The following is a 19,995-nucleotide window of genomic DNA, read 5'->3' on the forward strand; positions in this document are numbered from 1 at the left end:
CCTGCCTGAAACACACAGTAAACTGCCTCCTCCTGCATTCCGGTGTTTGTTGTGCTTTTGGGTTCCAGTACCTATAACCCTTACACCAGGAGACGACACGGCTCTAAAACAACCGACTCTGGGTGGATGGATGTGTACGATATCAGCCGTGTGTCAAGTCACACACGCTTGTAGGTGTTCTAGGCGTCTCTGCATCGGTATCACAAGACACAGCCCATGTAGTTACCTTCGCTTGAAAATGCGGAAGGTTATGTTTTGATCGCCGTGTATTTATTTATTTGTATGCGTGTTACTCGCATAACTCAAAAAGTATTAAACCCAATCGCATGAAATTTGGTGGGATGATTGGTTATTATCCGGGGACCATTTGATTAGATTTTGGGATCGATCGGGTCAAAGGTCAAGGTCATGAAAAGGTCAACATCTTCTTTTTACCATAGCGGTCAATTTCTATCCAATTGGCATGCAACTAATGCCAAAATGTTCATAATTCAATGCCCAATCTTGTGATATGCGAAGGTATGCGCTCTACCGAGTGCCCGTTCTAGTTCTGGAAATACTTTGACGCCTTGGCTGCAACAAAGTGGTCCAGCCCCCCCCCCCCCCCCCTGTAAACGGGTCTGTGTGAGGTCTGCCAAGGAAGGTTTACAGGCTCGCACCAGGCCTGTGGGTGGGGAAGGGGACGGGGGGGGGGGGGCTTCTAGCTGTGAAGAGTGCTAAACCATGCCACCACCTCCCATCCTGCCCAGATCCAGACCCCCGTGCCGCCGGGCTTCAAACGCGCGGCCCTTTCTCAGAACACGGCGTACATGTGGCAGGAGGAGTGAAGGCGGAACGGGAATACCCGCAACTCAAGTTACCACTTAGTTCATTAACACATGCACACACACACACACACGCACAGACACACTCATACAGGAATTAATATCACATTCTCTCGTGCACACACACACACACACACACACACATATAGGGCCTGCCTGCATGCTATTAATACCAGCCCCGAGGATGCAGGTCATGCCTCATATTTGCATTTCAAATGCTTCTTTCACTCCATCATCCAAATAGTGACGCTCTGAAGACATTTGGCGCCGCATTAAACGCGCCGCTTTCAGGTGGTCTCTTAAAATCCACTGGCAGATTGCGTATTTGTAGCAACATGCAAGATGAGCGTATTAATTTACGAGCGTCACATATTTACCGCAGGTGGTCCGCCGAGGCTGTTTGATTCTCTTCATTTCTTTCTTTCCAGAACGAGCATCAGGCTTTGGTTGGAGTTTCAGGTTCAAGCCAAGTTTGTCACGTATTTCGACCGACCTCACTCTGTATCGGCCCCCGTCCCCACCTCCCAGTTAAAGGGCCCCTCGGATACACCGGTTCCATCTTGAAGCGCTCCGTAGCGTGAAGGCTCGGACAGATGTTTGTATCTTCATGATAATCAATTTTGGGAAGAGATGCCGAGGGAGGGAAACCGATACGCCAGCGAGAGAGTAAAAGCAATATGATATAGTGGAACATGCTGTCGGCGCATACTGTATGAAGGTATTTCTGGGGAATTCTTTTGAAAAAAGACCTCAGTTAAGATGTTTGGGGCACAAATGAATGATCTCGCATTCTCGATGTCAGGGAGGAGCTATTTTGGAGTGACGGTAGAGTTATGGAGGCTAGACTTGATTTCAACACCAGTGAGCTGCGGTAGCAACGCGGCTCTGGCAGAGCGACACCAGAGGACAGGCGCGTCGTGTTATTTGTCATTTGGTTTCGCTGGTTTGGGGCGAGACATTTGAAATGAGCGGGGCGGCGTTGAGGGCGGAGTCTCTGCCGGATGGAACGTATGCTTTGAAAAGCCAGAAGTGACTTTCCCCTGTGAGTTGTGACGCCTCACTCTCACTTTCCCACCAGATTTGACCTGCTACCTGCAAACCAGATGTGTACTGAAACATTGTTATTTTTTAAAATCTTTGACTTTAAGTGATGCGAACAGTGAGTCTTTTTTACCTGATACTTCAGGGAACCGATCCACTGGCGTTATCAGCCCGCTTTTATCTTTTAAAAAAACAAAACCAAAAAAAACTATATTCTACATTTTTCCAAATGTTAAAGTGATAACAGAGATGCTTCTGCATTCTACCTCCCTAACTGGTAACAATCTGCATCCAATCTGAGTGGTCAGATTGATGTATCACTGAACTCTTGAATGTATGTGTGTGTGAACGCACCATCACGCCTCTTGACCCCGTGCTGAAACAGCTGCATCTTATGAAACAGCTGTCAGACGCCGACAGAAGACAGACAAAACCCTCCTTCTAAATAATCCACCCCAACTCCCATGCACTCCAGGTCTCTTTGTATTGATGTTTTAGCTTGTAGCACATAGACCCAGCTGAGCTGTGTGCCCCAAAGCAACAAGTGGCTGTAGAATTCATGACCTCATCAAGACAATTCAGCACTGAGGATTGAAATGTCTCCGATGAGTTTTCTGCATCAGCTCTTTGTGCCGTACATAACTCGTGATCGGCCCTTCAGAAGTCAATTCGCTAATGATGCTTTCTCTGTGCCTCACCAGATGACTCCAGCTTAAGAGGTGGACCCGGGATGGCCAACGGGGACTCCGAACTCGCCCCGGAGCTGGCTGGGAAACTGGGTAAGCGCTCACAACGCCTCTCACCTCAGCATTGCAGGCATATCACTATTTAAAAAATGAGAAAGACGCCGAGAAGGGACACTTTAGATCAGGGGTCGGGAACCTATGGCTCTTCCGGTGACGGCATGTGGCTCCCAGACAATTTTGAGTTGAGAAAAAAAAATCTCCGCCCGCCCCCCTGTAATTTTCTCTATCGCGCCAGATTACAGCAGAAGTAATGTCAGGTCCCTTTCTTAAAGACATCTTTGTTCTTTTATTAAACTAAACATCTGTTATTGATCGTATCTACACAGCAGCATGTCACTTCTGTCTCTACGTGTCGCATTAACACTTCTCGGGGCGGAGCAAAGAAAAAGTCACATGACATATTTAATTTATTATACGTTAAAAATACTATATGGCTCTCAATTATATATATTTAGAAATATTTGGCTTTTATGGCTCTCCCAGTCAAAAAGGTTCCTGACCCCTGCTTTAGATGGAAGGGAGGGTGTAGCATCCCAGAAAGGTACAGTAGCAAATACACACCGTGCACACTGTCAGAGGCCCACACACAGTTACACGTCAGGGTGTTAGTTGGCTCAGATAATTGGCTCTGACAGAGGGGAGAGCACTCTATTTGTGTGAGGTGTTATACATTCCTCCCCCCCCCCCCCCTCCCCAAGTCTTACCGGTCACCCTGCCGTGTAACTCAACTCTTCGTTCTTTGCTTTTTTGTGTCATCCTCATACCCAACTCTTCCCTTTCTTCCCCTCTTTCTTTCCGTCATCAACGCTCACTCCACACTAAAATGTCAACAAACATTTGCTGCCTTTGCTTTTACACACACATTCTTTCTCTGTATTTATTTGACCTCTTTTCTACTCACACACAACCCCACGCACACACTCACAGCTTGAGCCGAGGCGTCCATCAGACCGCTGCACGGCCACTCAGACTGATCATATAAAGGGAACGGTGTATTTATACTGGTTAGCATGTGATCGATGTCTCAGTGATATTGTTTTAGAGTATTTAAAACCTGCTTTTCATAACGTCGTGCAGTGTTTGATAACCCTTTAAACACATTCAGCTGTGACTCCAACTGGACATCCCACTTTATCTATAAATATACCGGTAAGTCAAACGTTGTACAAACTTAGCCTTGTTCTTGGAATTGTAAACTGGAGCTTAGCAAAGGAAAAGTCGTCTCTCTCAAAAGGTAAAATAAATGTACCTCCCAGCACTTATTTTTAGCATTTTTAATCCACACACATCAAAATAACTTTTGTGAAACAGCGTCTCAGCTGGTTAAAACTCATGGTGACACGAAGACTCTGGGAATCGTCACTCTCGACTGTTGTTGGCCAAGAAATAGTTGTATCTCCTTATATGACGACAACGTGTCTGTTTTAACACTGTGCAGCTCAAACGGTATATGTGGTGATCGCTCAGTGGAGAGAACCAGGCTAGCTGTTCCCCCCCGTTTACAGTCTTTATGCTAAGCTAGGCTAACGCTCTCTATCCCCCCTTAAGGCAGACGTTGAAAGTGGAATCAATATTCTTATCAAACTCGGAAAATACGTCAAGATAAATGTAATCGTAATACTAAATCTAAACTAACTCCTGTCAGAATGAAACAAAATGACCTCATGGAGCAAACATCTCTCTCTCTCTCTCTCTCTCTGTGTGTGTGTGTGTGTACACACACTCTGTGATCAAAGGCCGCCCGTCGGAGGGTCAGCCGTATTTTGACACTGTGAAGTGTGGCGTTGAAGTGGCCCCCGAGACCCAGAACAAGCCTTCTCGCCTCTTCCCTCTCTCACTTCGCCCTCTCGCTGTGTTTCCCTTTCACTCTGCCCTCTCGCTTGCCTTTTTTTTTTATTGTTTTGAATCCATCGCTCCTTCTCTTTGTTCTCAATTTCTTCGCCGTCGCTCCAGTTTTATTCGTCTCTCTTTAGCAATCTGCGCGAGCTCACCCCGAGTTGAACCGCTGGCGTTCTCCTCCCATCTGCTTTCCCCTTAACTTCTGTTTGACTTGGTGAAGCTCGGACGGTATAAATCAGTTCATTTCAGTCGCACTTTGCTGTATTTAGTTCCCTCTCCAGTCTCATCTTTAGCCAATAAGAGTTCAGCTGCACTTTGCTTTAACTCTTCTTCTCAATTTGTTTCCGCCCGAGCCATCTCGCCTCTCATCAAAGAAAGCCTCTGCCAAAACATGAAAGTATTAATCACTCTCCTCTATTTATCCTCCACGTTCTGTAATGTCACAGTTCAGCTGTAGTAGCCGGGGGGGGATGTTTGTTCTGTCATCCTGTCTGAGGAGGACTTCATTCCACCTCGTAATGTGGCCGTAGTGAGATCTCCACGTCACATAACTCTCCCCCCGGTTTGTTTACCCGGAGCTAGAATAATAACTGTGTCCAACGAAAGAGGCGCAACTGCAGTAGTTCCAGGGAGATTTATCGCCCCGGTTGATGGCTATCTGCCGTGGCCAGAACTTGAGGGCTGTAAAATCAAGCGCTCCTGTGAATGATTTCCTCTCCTCCTTCCCTCCTGGATAGTTATTTTCTCCTCTTTGATCTGTGTTCACCACTCGCTGATTGTTGTGTTTTTTTAAAGTGGGATATATGTGTATGGATAGATTAGGGCCGGCCGGTCAATTTGTCAACTAATCGGGCATCTGTCGGGAACTTTTTATACTTTTTAGTCTCTAGATTCAAGATTCAGAGCGGGGCTTTGTGTGACTCTTTGTGGAGAAAACTCTGTTTTACAGATCTGTCGATTAAACGAAATCGATTAGTCGGCAAATCATCTGATTATGATGTTTGACGAACAACAATTTCCTCGGTGGAGGGCAGATGGGATTTGTACGGTGGGGTTCAGTCACGCAGCTACATGTTGAAAATGTGGTTAACTGTCCATTCAATGTTTTGTGAGGAAGGATTTGCATGAATGAGTGGATGTTTGGCTTTTTATGACGTGCGCACAGATGTGCATTCATGACCGGATATTGACAGTGACGTTACATCGCTGTCTCGTGGGTTTTACGGCGGGATCTTACGGCTGCGTGATTTGAGGCCAGATCCGTGCTTTCTTTTTAAGAGCGTACAACCCCGAGGCCAGAGGTGTGCTGGTCCACGGAATCTAGCATGTGTGTGTGTGTGTGTAGCTTCCCGGTCATGTGAGTAAGTCTTTTGCGTAGGGGGGAAAAGGAAGTGATTCAAACATTTTTCTTAAACAAACAATTAGGTTTATTACAGCAAATTAGGTTGTGTATAACGAGAGGCACGCTGCCATGTGTTGTCATGGCACAACATGGAATCCTTGGCTCTGTCGCGATGACCTCAGCCTGTCGGACGCTCCTTATCATAATGTAAATCTAACAAGTTAGCAATTATCTGCAGACTGAGATGATGTCATTTGTCCCTAATTCCATCATTCTTGTGTAAAAAGTTTGTAGAAACAGAGGTCCGAATGTCGACTCGAGGACGTCTCGTCACGGCAGCTACGATCGTACTCGCGTGGAGAGGACGGCAGATTATTATTCACTTCAAAGAAATTGATTTCATGGTGTGTAGGCAAAGGTTACAGAGCACTGCGCAATACCAGCGGGGTAGAAAATTTATTTGTGATCACATTCGCGGCTGCATAGACAGTTCAACCACTGAAACATCAAGAGGAATCAACCACACGGGGCAGAAAGCCAAGCTAGCATGAGAACCCTGTGGAGAACCCTCTGGAGAACCCTCACTGCTCCAGCCTGACAGCTTGAGGAAATGTACAAACTGTATCACTACCAAACAGTAATTAGTTTATACGTCTTTCCGTCTTCTTCAGGAGAGATACAGAAACAATGTGTTTCAAAAGGAAAGCTGCCTTATCTCCTCACCGCTCGACCCGATAGGAATAGAAGGATGGAGGTGGGAAAAGGGCTAGCTGTCAGGCTGAAGGAATACAAATAAACATAGTATATAATCTCGATGTCAGAATGATCATGTCTTTATTCATCTCATAGCAACAGATATTTTCTTTTCTCAAAACATCTCTGAACCCTCCCTTTGGCCAGTGGCCTGTTCCGATAACGTGGCTTTGATCGCTCTTTACCTCTCGTAAAAGTCTCATGTGAGAATCTTTGAGTTACACGATCTTTACCAATCTGCTCACATAAAAACTGCTCTGTGAACCGTTCACCCTCTACTCAGAACCTCTACTCAGAACCTCTACTCAGAACCTCTACTCAGAACCTCTACTCAGAACCTCTACTCATAACCTCTCCTCATAACTTCTACTCAGAAACTCTACTCAGAACCTCTACTCATAACCTCTCCTCATAACCTCTCCTCATAACCTCTACTCATAACCTCTCCTCATAACCTCTACTCATAACCTCTCCTCATAACCTCTACTCATAACCTCTCCTCATAACGTCTCCTCATAACCTCTACTCATAACCTCTCCTCATAACCTCTACTCATAACCTCTCCTCATAACCTCTACTCATAACCTCTCCTCATAACCTCTCCTCATAACCTCTCCTCATAACCTCTCCTCATAACCTCTACTCATAACCTCTCCTCATAACCTCTACTCATAACCTCTCCTCATAACCTCTACTCATAACCTCTCCTCATAACGTCTCCTCATAACCTCTACTCATAACCTCTCCTCATAACCTCTACTCATAACCTCTACTCATAACGTCTCCTCATAACCTCTACTCATAACATCTCCTCATAAACTCTACTCATAACCTCTCCTCATAACCTCTCCTCATAACTTCTACTCATAACCTCTACTCATAACCTCTCCTCATAACCTCTCCTCATAACTTCTACTCATAACCTCTCCTCATAACCTCTCCTCATAACCTCTCCTCATAACCTCTACTCATAACCTCTCCTCATAACCTCTACTCATAACCTCTCCTCATAACCTCTCCTCATAACCTCTACTCATAACCTCTCCTCATAACCTCTCCTCATAACCTCTCCTCATAACCTCTCCTCATAACCTCTCCTCATAACCTCTACTCATAACCTCTCCTCATAACCTCTACTCATAACCTCTCCTCATAACGTCTCCTCATAACCTCTACTCATAACCTCTCCTCATAACCTCTACTCATAACCTCTACTCATAACGTCTCCTCATAACCTCTACTCATAACATCTCCTCATAAACTCTACTCATAACCTCTCCTCATAACCTCTCCTCATAACCTCTACTCATAACCTCTCCTCATAACCTCTCCTCATAACTTCTACTCATAACCTCTCCTCATAACCTCTCCTCATAACCTCTCCTCATAACCTCTACTCATAACCTCTCCTCATAACCTCTCCTCATAACCTCTACTCATAACCTCTCCTCATAACCTCTACTCATAACCTCTCCTCATAACCTCTCCTCATAACCTCTACTCATAACCACTACTCATAACGTCTCCTCATAACCTCTACTCATAACGTCTCCTCATAACCTCTCCTCATAACCTCTCCTCATAACCTCTACTCATAACCTCTCCTCATAACCTCTACTCATAACGTCTCCTCATAACTTCTACTCATAACCTCTACTCATAACCTCTACTCAGAACCTCTCCTCATAACCTCTACTCAGAACCTCTACTCATAACCTCTCCTCATAACCTCTACTCAGAACCTCTACTCATAACCTCTACTCAGAACCTCTCCTCATAACCTCTACTCAGAACCTCTACTCATAACCTCTACTCATACACATGCATATTCCACCACCAGCCAACATCAGCACAACTCTCTCTCTCTCTCTCATAGTCATAGTTTTGACTCTCTCTCTCTCATAGTCACAGTTTTGACTCTCTCTCTCTCTCTCTCTCTCATAGTCACAGTTTTGACTCTCTCTCTCTCTCTCTCTCTCATACTCACAGTTTTGACTCTCTCTCATACTCACAGTTTTGACTCTCTCTCTCTCATAGTCACAGTTTTGACTCTCTCTCTCTCATACTCACATTTTTGACTCTCTCTCTCTCATACTCACAGTTTTGACTCTCTTGCTCTCATACTCACAGTTTTGATTTTGACTCTCTCATAGTCACAGTTTTGACTCTCTCTCTCTCTCATACTCACAGTTTTGACTCTCTCTCTCTCATACTCACAGTTTTGACTCTCTCTCTCTCATAGTCACAGTTTTGACTCTCTCTCTCATACTCACAGTTTTGACTCTCTCTCTCTCTCATAGTCACAGTTTTGACTCTCTCTCTCATACTCACAGTTTTGACTCTCTCTCTCTCATAGTCACAGTTTTGACTCTCTCTCTCATACTCACAGTTTTGACTCTCTCTCTCTCATAGTCACAGTTTTGACTCTCTCTCTCATACTCACAGTTTTGACTCTCTCTCTCTCATACTCACCGTTTTGACTCTCTCTCTCTCTCTCTCATACTCACAGTTTTGACTCTATCTCTCTCATACTCACAGTTTTGACTCTCTCTCTCATACTCACAGTTTTGACTCTCTCTCATACTCACAGTTTTGACTCTCTCTCTCATAGTCACAGTTTTGACTCTCTCTCGCTCTCATACTCACAGTTTTGACTATCTCTCTCATAGTCACAGTTTTGACTCTCTCTCTCATACTCACAGTTTTGACTCTCTCTCTCTCTCTCTCATAGTCACAGTTTTGACTCTTTCTCTCTCATACTCACAGTTTTGACTCTCTCTCTCTCTCATACTCACAGTTTTGACTCTCTCTCTCTCATAGTCACAGTTTTGACTCTCTCTCTCATACTCACAGTTTTGACTCTCTCTCTCTCATACTCACCGTTTTGACTCTCTCTCTCTCTCTCTCATACTCACAGTTTTGACTCTCTCTCTCTCATACTCACAGTTTTGACTCTCTCTCATACTCACAGTTTTGACTCTCTCTCTCATAGTCACAGTTTTGACTCTCTCTCTCTCTCATACTCACAGTTTTGACTATCTCTCTCATAGTCACAGTTTTGACTCTCTCTCTCATACTCACAGTTTTGACTCTCTCTCTCTCTCTCTCATAGTCACAGTTTTGACTCTTTCTCTCTCATACTCACAGTTTTGACTCTCTCTCTCTCATACTCACAGTTTTGACTCTCTCTCTCATAGTCACAGTTTTGACTCTCTCTCTCTCTCATACTCACAGTTTTGACTCTCTCTCTCATAGTCACAGTTTTGACTCTCTCTCTCTCTCATACTCACAGTTTTGACTCTCTCTCATACTCACAGTTTTGACTCTCTCGCTCTCATACTCACAGTTTTGACTCTCTCTCTCTCATAGTCACAGTTTTGACTCTCTCTCTCTCATAGTCACAGTTTTGACTCTCTCTCTCTCTCATACTCACAGTTCTGACTCTTTCTCTCTCTCATACTCACAGTTTTGATTTTGACTCTCTCTCTCTCTCATACTCACAGTTTTGACTCTCTCTCTCTCTCTCATACTCACAGTTTTGATTTTGACTCTCTCTCTCTCTCATACTCACAGTTTTGACTCTCTCTCTCTCATACTCACAGTTTTGATTTTGACTCTCTCTCTCTCATACTCACAGTTTTGACTCTCTCTCTCTCTCTGTCTCATTCTCACAGTTTTGACTCTCTCTCTCTCTCATAGTCACAGTTTTGACTCTCTCTCTCATACTCACAGTTTCGACGCTCTCTCCCCTCGCAGTGCGTCCGCGCTTCACGCAGCCGTCAAAGATGAGGAAGCGCGTCATCGCTCGCCCGGTGGGCAGCTCGGTGCGGCTGAAGTGTACGGCGAGCGGGAACCCTCGGCCCGACATCGTCTGGCTGAAGGACAGCCGGCCGCTGTTGGACGAGGACGCCGGAGCAGGAGGAGAAGGGAAGAAGAAGAGGTGGACCCTGAGTCTGAAGAACCTGATGCCGAGGCACAGCGGGAAGTACACCTGCCACGTGTCCAACCGAGCGGGAGAGATCAACGCCACCTACAAAGTGGAAGTCATACGTGAGTCACCCTGCACCTGGACGCTCGACCTCAAAGATGCAGATTGATTGTTGTTATCATTAAATGTGTTGCCGGTCTTTGATAAAGATCGCTTGCAGCTTGTCCAGTTGGAGCTTCCTGTGTATAATCAGAAACTGGTGAAACATTGGAAATCCTTCAAAGAAAAAAAGCAAATATTTGGCATTTTTTAACTGAGTGCTGTACATATTATAGATTTATTCTCCATTGCGTAATCCATTCATCAATTTAACGTCTCAGCACAACATTTAAGTGATTTAAAACATGTTCCTGTACAAAAGGTTAATCTATGTAGGAATACGGCTGCGTGTGCTGGTTTCATGTCGTGACACATCAGAAAAGCACATTTTTGGAGTTGTGGTGCGGATATACGATACGCCGGCAGGAATGTGTCTCACAAAAACAATAACACGCATTATGATGTACACAGTGTGTGCTTTATTGTTCGACTGAGAGACCTGTCTGGCTCGATAGCGGGGTTTGAAATGGGTTTCCAATACAGTGATTATGTAGAATGTCTATGATCATATCACCAAGGAAACCATAATCTACTTTTCAAATATATAAAAATGATGTGCTGACAAAAATTTATCAGTTTCAGGATTGGATTATTTGAAAAGGACCTGAGTTAAAAATGCCATTTATTTCTCTCGCTACTGTCATTAAATAGTCTTTAGAGAGGTTATACATTTACACATTGAATACCACAGGGAGAAAAATTTCCTAGATATTTGAAATACTCCAGATCAATTGAATCAAGTCTTTTCGGTATGGTGCTGGTCTAATGAGCCGCACCAAGTATAGACCTCCTCAATAACGTTCCCTTCAGTGGCATTTATGGATCGCCTCCAGGTTTGTCAGCAAACGGCGGTCAAGCGAGCGAGGAATGTCCGGCAGGTCTTCCAGTCGTCAGAGCGAGCCAGCTGCACTCTCCACCTCCAGGAGGCTCTCGTTTTCATGTTGAGAGCTGAATGTGTGTTGCTGTGATCTGTGACTGTTTTCTGATGGATTAGGTTGTTTTGGAAAAGCTATTTTGACGCTAGATGATTTAATGTTTAATGGTCGAGTTGAATGTGTGTGTGTGTGTGTGTATGCTGGACTATATGTTACTGAATGTGATAGCTCTGTTGGGAGCCTGGGATCAGCTCCTTTTCCTTTACTCTCCACATCTGTTGTACATTAAAGTACAGCTGTAGTCTTTCCTCTGAGACACAAACAGAAAGGAAGTAAATCCAACCGCTGCTGGCGGATGTCAAATGTGACGTTTTCTCCATCAGTGGAGATTCACTCGGCTGTCAGTCATTCACAGCTGTTAAAAAAAGTTCAAAATAGTAGATCTTTCACAAGACATACGATCCATAAGTAGAGATACTCGGGTGCAGTAAATCAGGGACATACTGTAATTCCTAAATATGATAATTTATCTATTTTTTTTACACGGGTCTGCACCATTCGGCATTCCTCCTAAGCATTACCTGACCTCTTATTTCTCTTTTTGTCTTTTTGTTGTTGTCTTTAGGACATGATGTAACTGCAACATGTTCACAAGGTTAAGTCATTAAGGTTAAGTCACCCTGAACTGTCCGTACCACGACTAGAGCGATGGCAACAGAGGAAAGGAAGCCGGCAAAGTGCCTTCAGCACATTTCTTAAGTCAACCGGTACACCTGCTCTTTCCTCGGGTTACGACCCCGTGAGATGGCATTAACGGATACTCAAAAGGAGACTATTGAATGTCTGAGGCAGGTGTGTTTATTCTGCTGTATGAGCTGAGAAAGAACGGGCAGGAGCTGAAGATAAGGCGTCTGTTTGTGTATCTAGAGCGTAGAGGGAGGATGAATAGTGCCTGTGAACTATATTATATTCTCACAGCGTTTCATTCAGTTCAAATACATTGAATAAGAGTACATCGTGTACAGCTGAAATCAAGAAAATACCACGAAAAAATTATGTTCAAACTTTGTCAACTGAATTGGAATTTGATATTAAATATCCTGTCTCTGTATGTTTTTTGTCTTTCTTCAGAGCGTACCAACTCTAAACCGATTCTGACTGGCACTCACCCCGTCAACACCACGGTGGACTACGGAGGAACCACGTCTTTCCAGTGTAAAGTCCGCAGTGACGTCAAGCCGGTGATTCAGTGGCTGAAAAGAGTCGAACAGGGCGACGAGAACAAGTTCAACTCCACCATAGAGGTACAAGCACGCGCACCGCTCCGTGTTCACGCGCTCCTCCTCGGAGGAGGAGGAGGGAAACTGACCGAACCGCTCTGTAAAATTGCACTTTGTGTGATTTTCTTTCAAAGGTCGGAGACCATCGCTTCGTGGTCCTGCCGACAGGCGAGGTGTGGTCCCGTCCTGACGGATCCTACCTCAACAAGCTGCTGATAACCAGAGCCAAGGAGGAGGACGGCGGCATGTACATCTGCCTGGGAGCCAATACGATGGGCTACAGCTTCAGGAGCGCCTACCTGACGGTGCTACCCGGTGAGGGGAGGAGGGAGAGAGAATGCACACCGAGGGACTTCATTCTATGTTATGATACCAGATCAGCAGGTTGAATTAGAACAAAATAATAGTTTTGCTATTGCGAGTGCCGAAACTATTCACATTAAAATATTAAACACAACCAATATTATCTTTTATCAGATACATTTCCTGAAGTCATCATCGTTGACATATTCTCATATATTGCTTCAAATGATTTCTTACAAAAAGGTTAATTCCTTATTTTTCCTCCGAAAGTCCAGCAACACGTGTCAATGTCAGCTCCTTACATCACACGCTCTTTAAAATAAAATAAATTAAATAAATAAATAAATTAAATTAAATTAGTGAGGTTTAGGAAAATTGTAGTTTGGGTTAAAATAACTGCGGCGGCATTACTTAAGCACAGACGTTACGTGACAAATATATCAACGCTGACCCTCCAGCGTCCTCCTGGCTGAACCAATCAGCTTCACAGGACCTGCTTCCCCCCATCTGGCTGACAGCTCAGCCGGACTACAGACTGTTTCTACCATTTAACCAGCTGCTGGAATGCTTACAACAACCAGCTGACTGCATCTTCTCTAACGTCTACAGACGGATCATTCTGTAATTTTCTCTTTTTTATTTTCTTTTTCTATCTTTGCAGATCGAAAGGCCCAAAACAACGCCGTCCCCACGGCGACATCCCCCAGCCTCCCGTGGCCCGTCATCATCGGGATACCTGCAGGCGTCGCCTTCATCTTAGGCACCGCCCTCCTCTGGTTCTGCCAATCGAAACGCACCTGCTCCTCCTCTTCTTCCTCTTCTTCTTCTTCTTCTTCTTCGTCCTCCTCTGCTCTTCCCGCTGCCCAGCGTGCCCCTGCGGCCAATCGCGACCGAGCCGGCCCGACGCTGCCTCCTCAGCCGGCCAACGGGGATAAAGATTGTCTCTCGTACGAGGACTACGTGGCCCATCAGCAGCTGCTCCTGGCTCAGGGAGGCGCTGCGTTGGCGTCCAAGGTCTACCCGAAGATCTACACGGATATACACACGCACACGCATTCGCACGTGGACGGGAAAGTGCACCAGCACCAGCACATTCACTACCAGTGTTAGCACGCTTGGTGGTCAACATGTCCATGGACATGTCCCCCGGGGCATGCAGACTCCTTCACAACAGTCCAGACAAGCTGCTGACAATATTCAGAAACACGGGGTGACGCAACTCTTCCTCATCCTGCTGCGGCCCCGTCATCACGACAACACAGACTTATTCAAGACGCAAACTATGAAGAATGTAAAGAAAGGCAAATCTGGACGCCGATCCAGAGAAATCTATGAGAGAAAAACCCTGACACATGTTTTATTCAAAATGTTTTTGACATAAATTTTTTTTATTTTCTGTAGATTTTTAAACCTCCTTTATTTTTTCTTCTTTTAGTACTTTGGACACAACCACAACCTCCTCAGTATCAGTCGAAATAGCTACACTAGCTAATTACTAAAGCTACTCATGTACATAATGGAATACGATTATATGGCATTTAGCGGGCTACTTCATCCTGTGTGATCTATTTAGAACAATATAGCATGTATGGAATATAATAGCTTAATTTCAGAGTATATCTCAGGCATCAGCCCATCTGAGCCATAACAAACACAAATCAAGGCAAACTCCCACCGTATCCACAACCTCTGCAAGGATGAAGGCTGCTGGTTTTTTGTTGCTGTCCAGCTGCTATCTGGGTACCGTGTCACGGCAAACTGAGTTACAGAGTTCAGACCGCCTGAATCCCTCTCGGTCGATCGGTTTGAGAAGCAGCTACAGTGCGGCTTCCACTCCGAACGAGGAGGTCCTCCAGCCTTAAAGTACAGTTTGTGCCCCTTTTCCTTCCTGGGGAAAAGGGTGGCACTTCCCGTTTCACGTTGTCGCCTTATCAACTTTGTTTGATGCTCATACGTTCAACCTTCTTGAGCAAACCGTGCAAAGGAATCATCAACAGTGCCTCGGTGTAAAGTGGAGCCTTCCTCAGAATTGTTTCCCGATCTCACGGATCACTGTCGGATCATTGGATGTGTCGCATCTTCTTGTAAATCTCTCGCGTGATTTAGATGACATAAAAGAGAGGCAATTCATCTTGAACTCTTTGACTTTTGAGTCCTCAAGTCTTATTCTGAAGGCGCTGCACAACATGACCTGAGGCTCTGTTCTCCACACGTGGTTCGTGACGAGGCAGAGGGACTCGTCTAGTCTGTATCTGAAGAGGTGCATTGTGGGATAAAGGGCTGCCTTCTCACCTGCAGAGCTTCCTGTCACGCCCATCAGGGAAATATAAGCATCAAGACGTTTTCGATGCTGAAAGGGTTCAAAAGAGGGGATTCTGCTTTAAACTGACAGATATCGGCATCACACACATTTAGAGACATATATATATTCTACAGAAAGTTATGTTAAGTAATACAGCCGCACCAGCTGACTAGTACATCAACTCCTCTCAGTGTGTCATGACAATTCATTCATTCGAATGGTTGATATGTCCAACGAGGGTATTTAAATCCGTATGTTTTGATTCACTCATCGGTAGATTTCCTTTTAATTATATTGACAAGCTAAATGATGTTTTAAATAATGAATCTTCTCTCTCTGTGATTACAGTCTGCTCTCGCCTCAACCCTGCTTATACAACGATTGGCTTTGGTAAAGTTCCCAGCAGCGCTCCTCGTGGCTTCCCTCCTCAGAGGGCTAATCAGCCAGATTAAGTGAAAACACCTGTGTGGGCGTTCGGAGCCTTTGATGTGTGCTCCGCGAGGTCACCTGCAGCTGTGGTGAGTGAAGCAATTAGTCGACGGTACAAGCGATCCGAGAGTAAGCTGCGCTCAAAGCCCACATAAGCTCAAGCTCGATCTCGACCTAGCGACACTAGTTGAGCTTTGCTCGGTGGGTTTAACTTTAGGACCTGCAAGCAAAGGTGGGAACGCTTTGAGGGATCCACAAACGCCCTCAGAGCGCGATGAAAACAAGTTTTCAGCCAACATTTGAATTCCGACATGTAAAGATGACTTCTAGAAACGCAATAACTAAAGCGTCACATCATCTGCGAAGTTGTTGAAGTCGACTTTGGGTTTTTCACCGTGCCGTAGTGCGCTGGGTGTTGACATACTGACTCCCACCTTCTCTTGTTACTCGGTTCGCTCGTGTATTTTAATAATCTGTTAGTTCGTTGGTTGTATCGGTGCGTTTGGACGTTCACTCCTGGCAGACGGATCAAACCAAATTGGAAACCGGCCCCAACGAAACCTTTTTGGTTCAAAGCCAAGCCGCCGCTGACTTTCTCTCAGGAGTCCATCTTGTTGTTCCTGTGTGTGGATGTGAATCTGACCACTATAGAGAACGTTTGAAAAAAGGAAATGCTGACATCAGCTGTTTAACATTACGGCGCTCTCACGCCATGTGACGTAACGTAATGGTTGAAACATCGGGCGGACTCCCTCCAGAGATGGATGAAATATGAAAAGATCACAAATATAAAGGGGAAATAAACTGTTGGCTTGTCACGTCGTTGATTGCACAAGTAAGTGTTTCACTTTGCAGAGACGGGACGAAATGCACCGGTGAGAACTTTACAAGTGTGTGTTTTAACAAGCATGTGACAGGAAGTGATATATTGAAATCACCTGGTAACTTAAGTTGCACATGTGGTCGTTCTTAAGCGTGGGTTGTTGCACATAAATGTTTAAAGTCGAGTTCAAATGTACTTCATATATGCCCAAATACTATTCAAGCGTTTTTACAAACATTCAGTCCTTGCATATTTTGAATCCGTTTTTTTGCATTATTGAATGATACGCCCTTTGGGAAGGTGTAGCCTATAAAAAAATGCATATTTCAGATAAGATGAGCCACACATACCTTCACAAACACATATTGAACTCAATGAATTAACGTGAATCTCAAGCCTGTGACCTTGTTCTTCCCCCCAGTGTCCCCCGCTCTTCTTTCCTGTATCACAATTGAAATAAAGCGACAGTATGTCAGAGCACAAAGAATATCATACCACAAAAAGGATTTCCTCGCCAGAAACAATATGAATATAGATCTTGAAATATGGCTTTCCCTCGGACATGTATCTCTTGTCCTCCCGTCTTTTCTGTTTTGAAACATCTGTCGTCGAAGTCGCCCTGAGCATCCTTTATGTTTTTAATATTTGCTTCTAATGTTGGATCAGTGGAGCATCTTTTCCACTCGTGTGTGAACCCAGTTCAGTTGTATTGTATCAAAGCTAGAAAGACTGTTTCACCACCAGCATGTTCATGGAGTGACGTTAGCGTTAGACATCGTATGTGTTCGATCCTTTAATGAGACTGTTCCGGTCCAGTATCCACACATTGGCCCTCTAAACATTACAAATGCTAAATTGTCTCGAAGATTTAAAAAAAGAAAGTGTGTTTCTAATTTATTTTATTTTCAACACGTTTTTGTTTTCATATAATTGGGCATTATACTGCACGAGTGGATTGTGTGCCACGAGCTATGTAGCGAATGCCACACGTCATTGTAAGATACTGTATTTATACGTCCCGACGGAATATACGAAATGTTATCGATAATCTTTGTATCGACAATCTTGTACAGTCTATTGTCATTTAGGTTAACATTTAGTTGTTCCCATTGTAATCGTTTTATTGGTGCCATTAAAAAAAAGAAGGTAAACCTACATGTTATCGTCTTTGTTCTTTGACTCTCATCAAAGCCGGAAGGTGCATTTCAACAAGACGATATATTTATTTCCATCGATCATTTTTCTGACACATCACAGAAAGAATTTCCGGTCCGGTGCGATACCTCTCGGTACCTCTCGGTACCTCACCCGGACTCTGAGGGAACGTCCTCCAAAGAGTTGCAACTCCAGCCGACGTTTCATCTGTCGACACGTCCGTCTGGAGAGACGAGAGGTGGAGAAGCGGTGCGTGCAGATGGAGGGTGTGACTGCCATCCCTCTCTCTCTCTCTCTCTCTCTCTCTCTCTCTCTCTCTCTCAGTCTCTCATTAAGGGAAAGAAGGCGGCGGTGAAAGAAACCCCCGTTGAAAGGATGGGGCTCTGTAAAAGGGTGGAGGTGGCAACGGAGAACGGACATAAGACGACAATAAACAGCTTCTACCGGTACTCCGCAGCTTCTTCAGGTTTCCGGAAGCTTGTGACGTCTTTCCAGTCCTCTGACTCGATGAAGTTGTCGGCGGTGCTGGAGTTGGTCTGTTGAGCATTTGTGGCTGTCAGCGCAGACGTTCATCACCCAACACATCTTGACTTTTTGACTCGGCTCTGAGCTCCAACAAGCGCGTTAAAGCAGTTGCAGTGACTCTTTTGGGCCACTTGGGGGCAGCAGCACAAGCTGCAAACACAAAATAATTCATTACTTCTGTTAGACAAGTTGATGAAGTTTCTGAGTTGAGTCTGTGCTCTCGTAAGGAAAATATCGGCTAAATGTTCCAGCTACTCGCTAAATGTCTGATCATCATTTTGGAGAAACTTTTTTTTTTTATCCTCATTTTGAATTGACATCCTATTTTATAACTTATTTTCCAACTGTCTTGATCCTTCTGAAACAAATCCGCAACAAATGTTGAGGATGACTCATTTCCACTCCTGCCACCGAAAAACAGGCGAAACAAATCGTCCGATTGTTCTTTTAACGTCTCAGAAACAGAGTTCACAGAATTGCCGTTGAGCTGGACAATCTGCTATTTTCAAATCTGAGCATCCATAATAATCCGGGATGCTGAGCAAACATTTAGAACAGTGGAGTTGCAGGAAATAAAACCAAAACACCCAAACTATGCACGGAAAGATGCAGATTCAGTAAATGACGGGTGGCTGCAGGCATTCATTTTTTTATGACATTGCCGTTCTTACTTTGCTAGATTCCTCAGCTTCATTTGAAGATGTTGAAAACAAGTTTTTTCCGAAGCAAATTTGAACATCGTTACGATTTCTTTGCCCCGTTTCTCCTCATTGGATTTAAATTTAATCAGACATCACATACAATGAGCCTAACCTCCTCCTCCTCCTCCTCCTCCTCATGTATTGGCTGTGTTGACCAACATAGGATCATTAATATGGAACCACTGTCTAAAGTTGAAGATTGAAATCGGGGGTTTATGAGCCTGGGGAGAGGAACACAAAGCTTGAGGAACACTAAAAAAATACAAACGAGCAAAATCCTTCACAGGAATTTGTGGTTTTGATTTTGCTGCAAAGTCAACAGTGACTCGTGACTCCATGATCTAACCCAGGGATTTACAAATCCTGGATTTCCATACATCTGGTAAGCTTCACTGGTGATAAACAAATATCATACTTAAAGCGACGACAGACATACTACATGTATGTCTGTGTGAGTTACAACTGGCCCGATAAAGAAAGAAAAAAAGAAAAGACGTTCCCCGTTTTGTTTTCATCCTTGACATTCAACTCTCATTCTTTTCTTATCATAAAGATTATAGTCTTCTGCCTCTCCGGCGTTTATTCTGCTTCCCCCGGTGAATTTGATTGACTTGAAGAGTCGGGAGGGGGACAGACGGAGGAGGAGGAGGAGGAGGAAAAGATGAAGAGAAGCAGGGAGGAGGAGGACACAGAGCGGAGCCGCTGACAGATGTGTCGAGAACATGGAGAGGAAATCAGTGACGAGTGTGGAAGTGTCGAATGAAACGGGAAAGAGATGTGCGGAGACGGGAAGGGAGGAGACGGCGGCACAGACGACCTTCATCACGTGTCATTTTGGCTCTTTGGATGAAATTCATTGTTTATTGATTTTTAAATGAAGACATTCTGTAATTGTTCTTTCATTTTTCATTTCTAGGGATAGCAAAAAATTTTTAAAAATCGTTTCAATAATCTGACATTGCAGTGAAGA

General features: G+C 44.5%; 1 protein-coding gene across 2 annotated transcripts in view; it reads left to right on the top strand.

Annotated features, from left to right (window-relative positions):
- Positions 1–17,799, top strand: part of LOC130209671 (fibroblast growth factor receptor-like 1) — an 89,007-nt gene extending 71,208 nt beyond the window's left edge. The window contains exons 4-8 of one of the 2 annotated variants that reach the window (XM_056439441.1): positions 2,567–2,644; positions 10,278–10,595; positions 12,639–12,811; positions 12,922–13,102; positions 13,752–17,799. In XM_056439441.1, coding sequence (XP_056295416.1) covers positions 2,567–2,644; positions 10,278–10,595; positions 12,639–12,811; positions 12,922–13,102; positions 13,752–14,200 — 1,199 coding nt within the window. In that variant the 3' untranslated portion in view covers positions 14,201–17,799. The remainder of the gene's footprint in view (positions 1–2,566; positions 2,645–10,277; positions 10,596–12,638; positions 12,812–12,921; positions 13,103–13,751) is intronic. The other variant, XM_056439442.1, reaches the window with a different exon arrangement.
- The last annotated feature ends 2,196 nt before the right edge of the window (positions 17,800–19,995 follow it).

Source organism: Pseudoliparis swirei, chromosome 19 (genome assembly GCF_029220125.1).
Source record: "Pseudoliparis swirei isolate HS2019 ecotype Mariana Trench chromosome 19, NWPU_hadal_v1, whole genome shotgun sequence".
NCBI classification, from domain to species: Eukaryota; Metazoa; Chordata; class Actinopteri; order Perciformes; family Liparidae; genus Pseudoliparis; species Pseudoliparis swirei.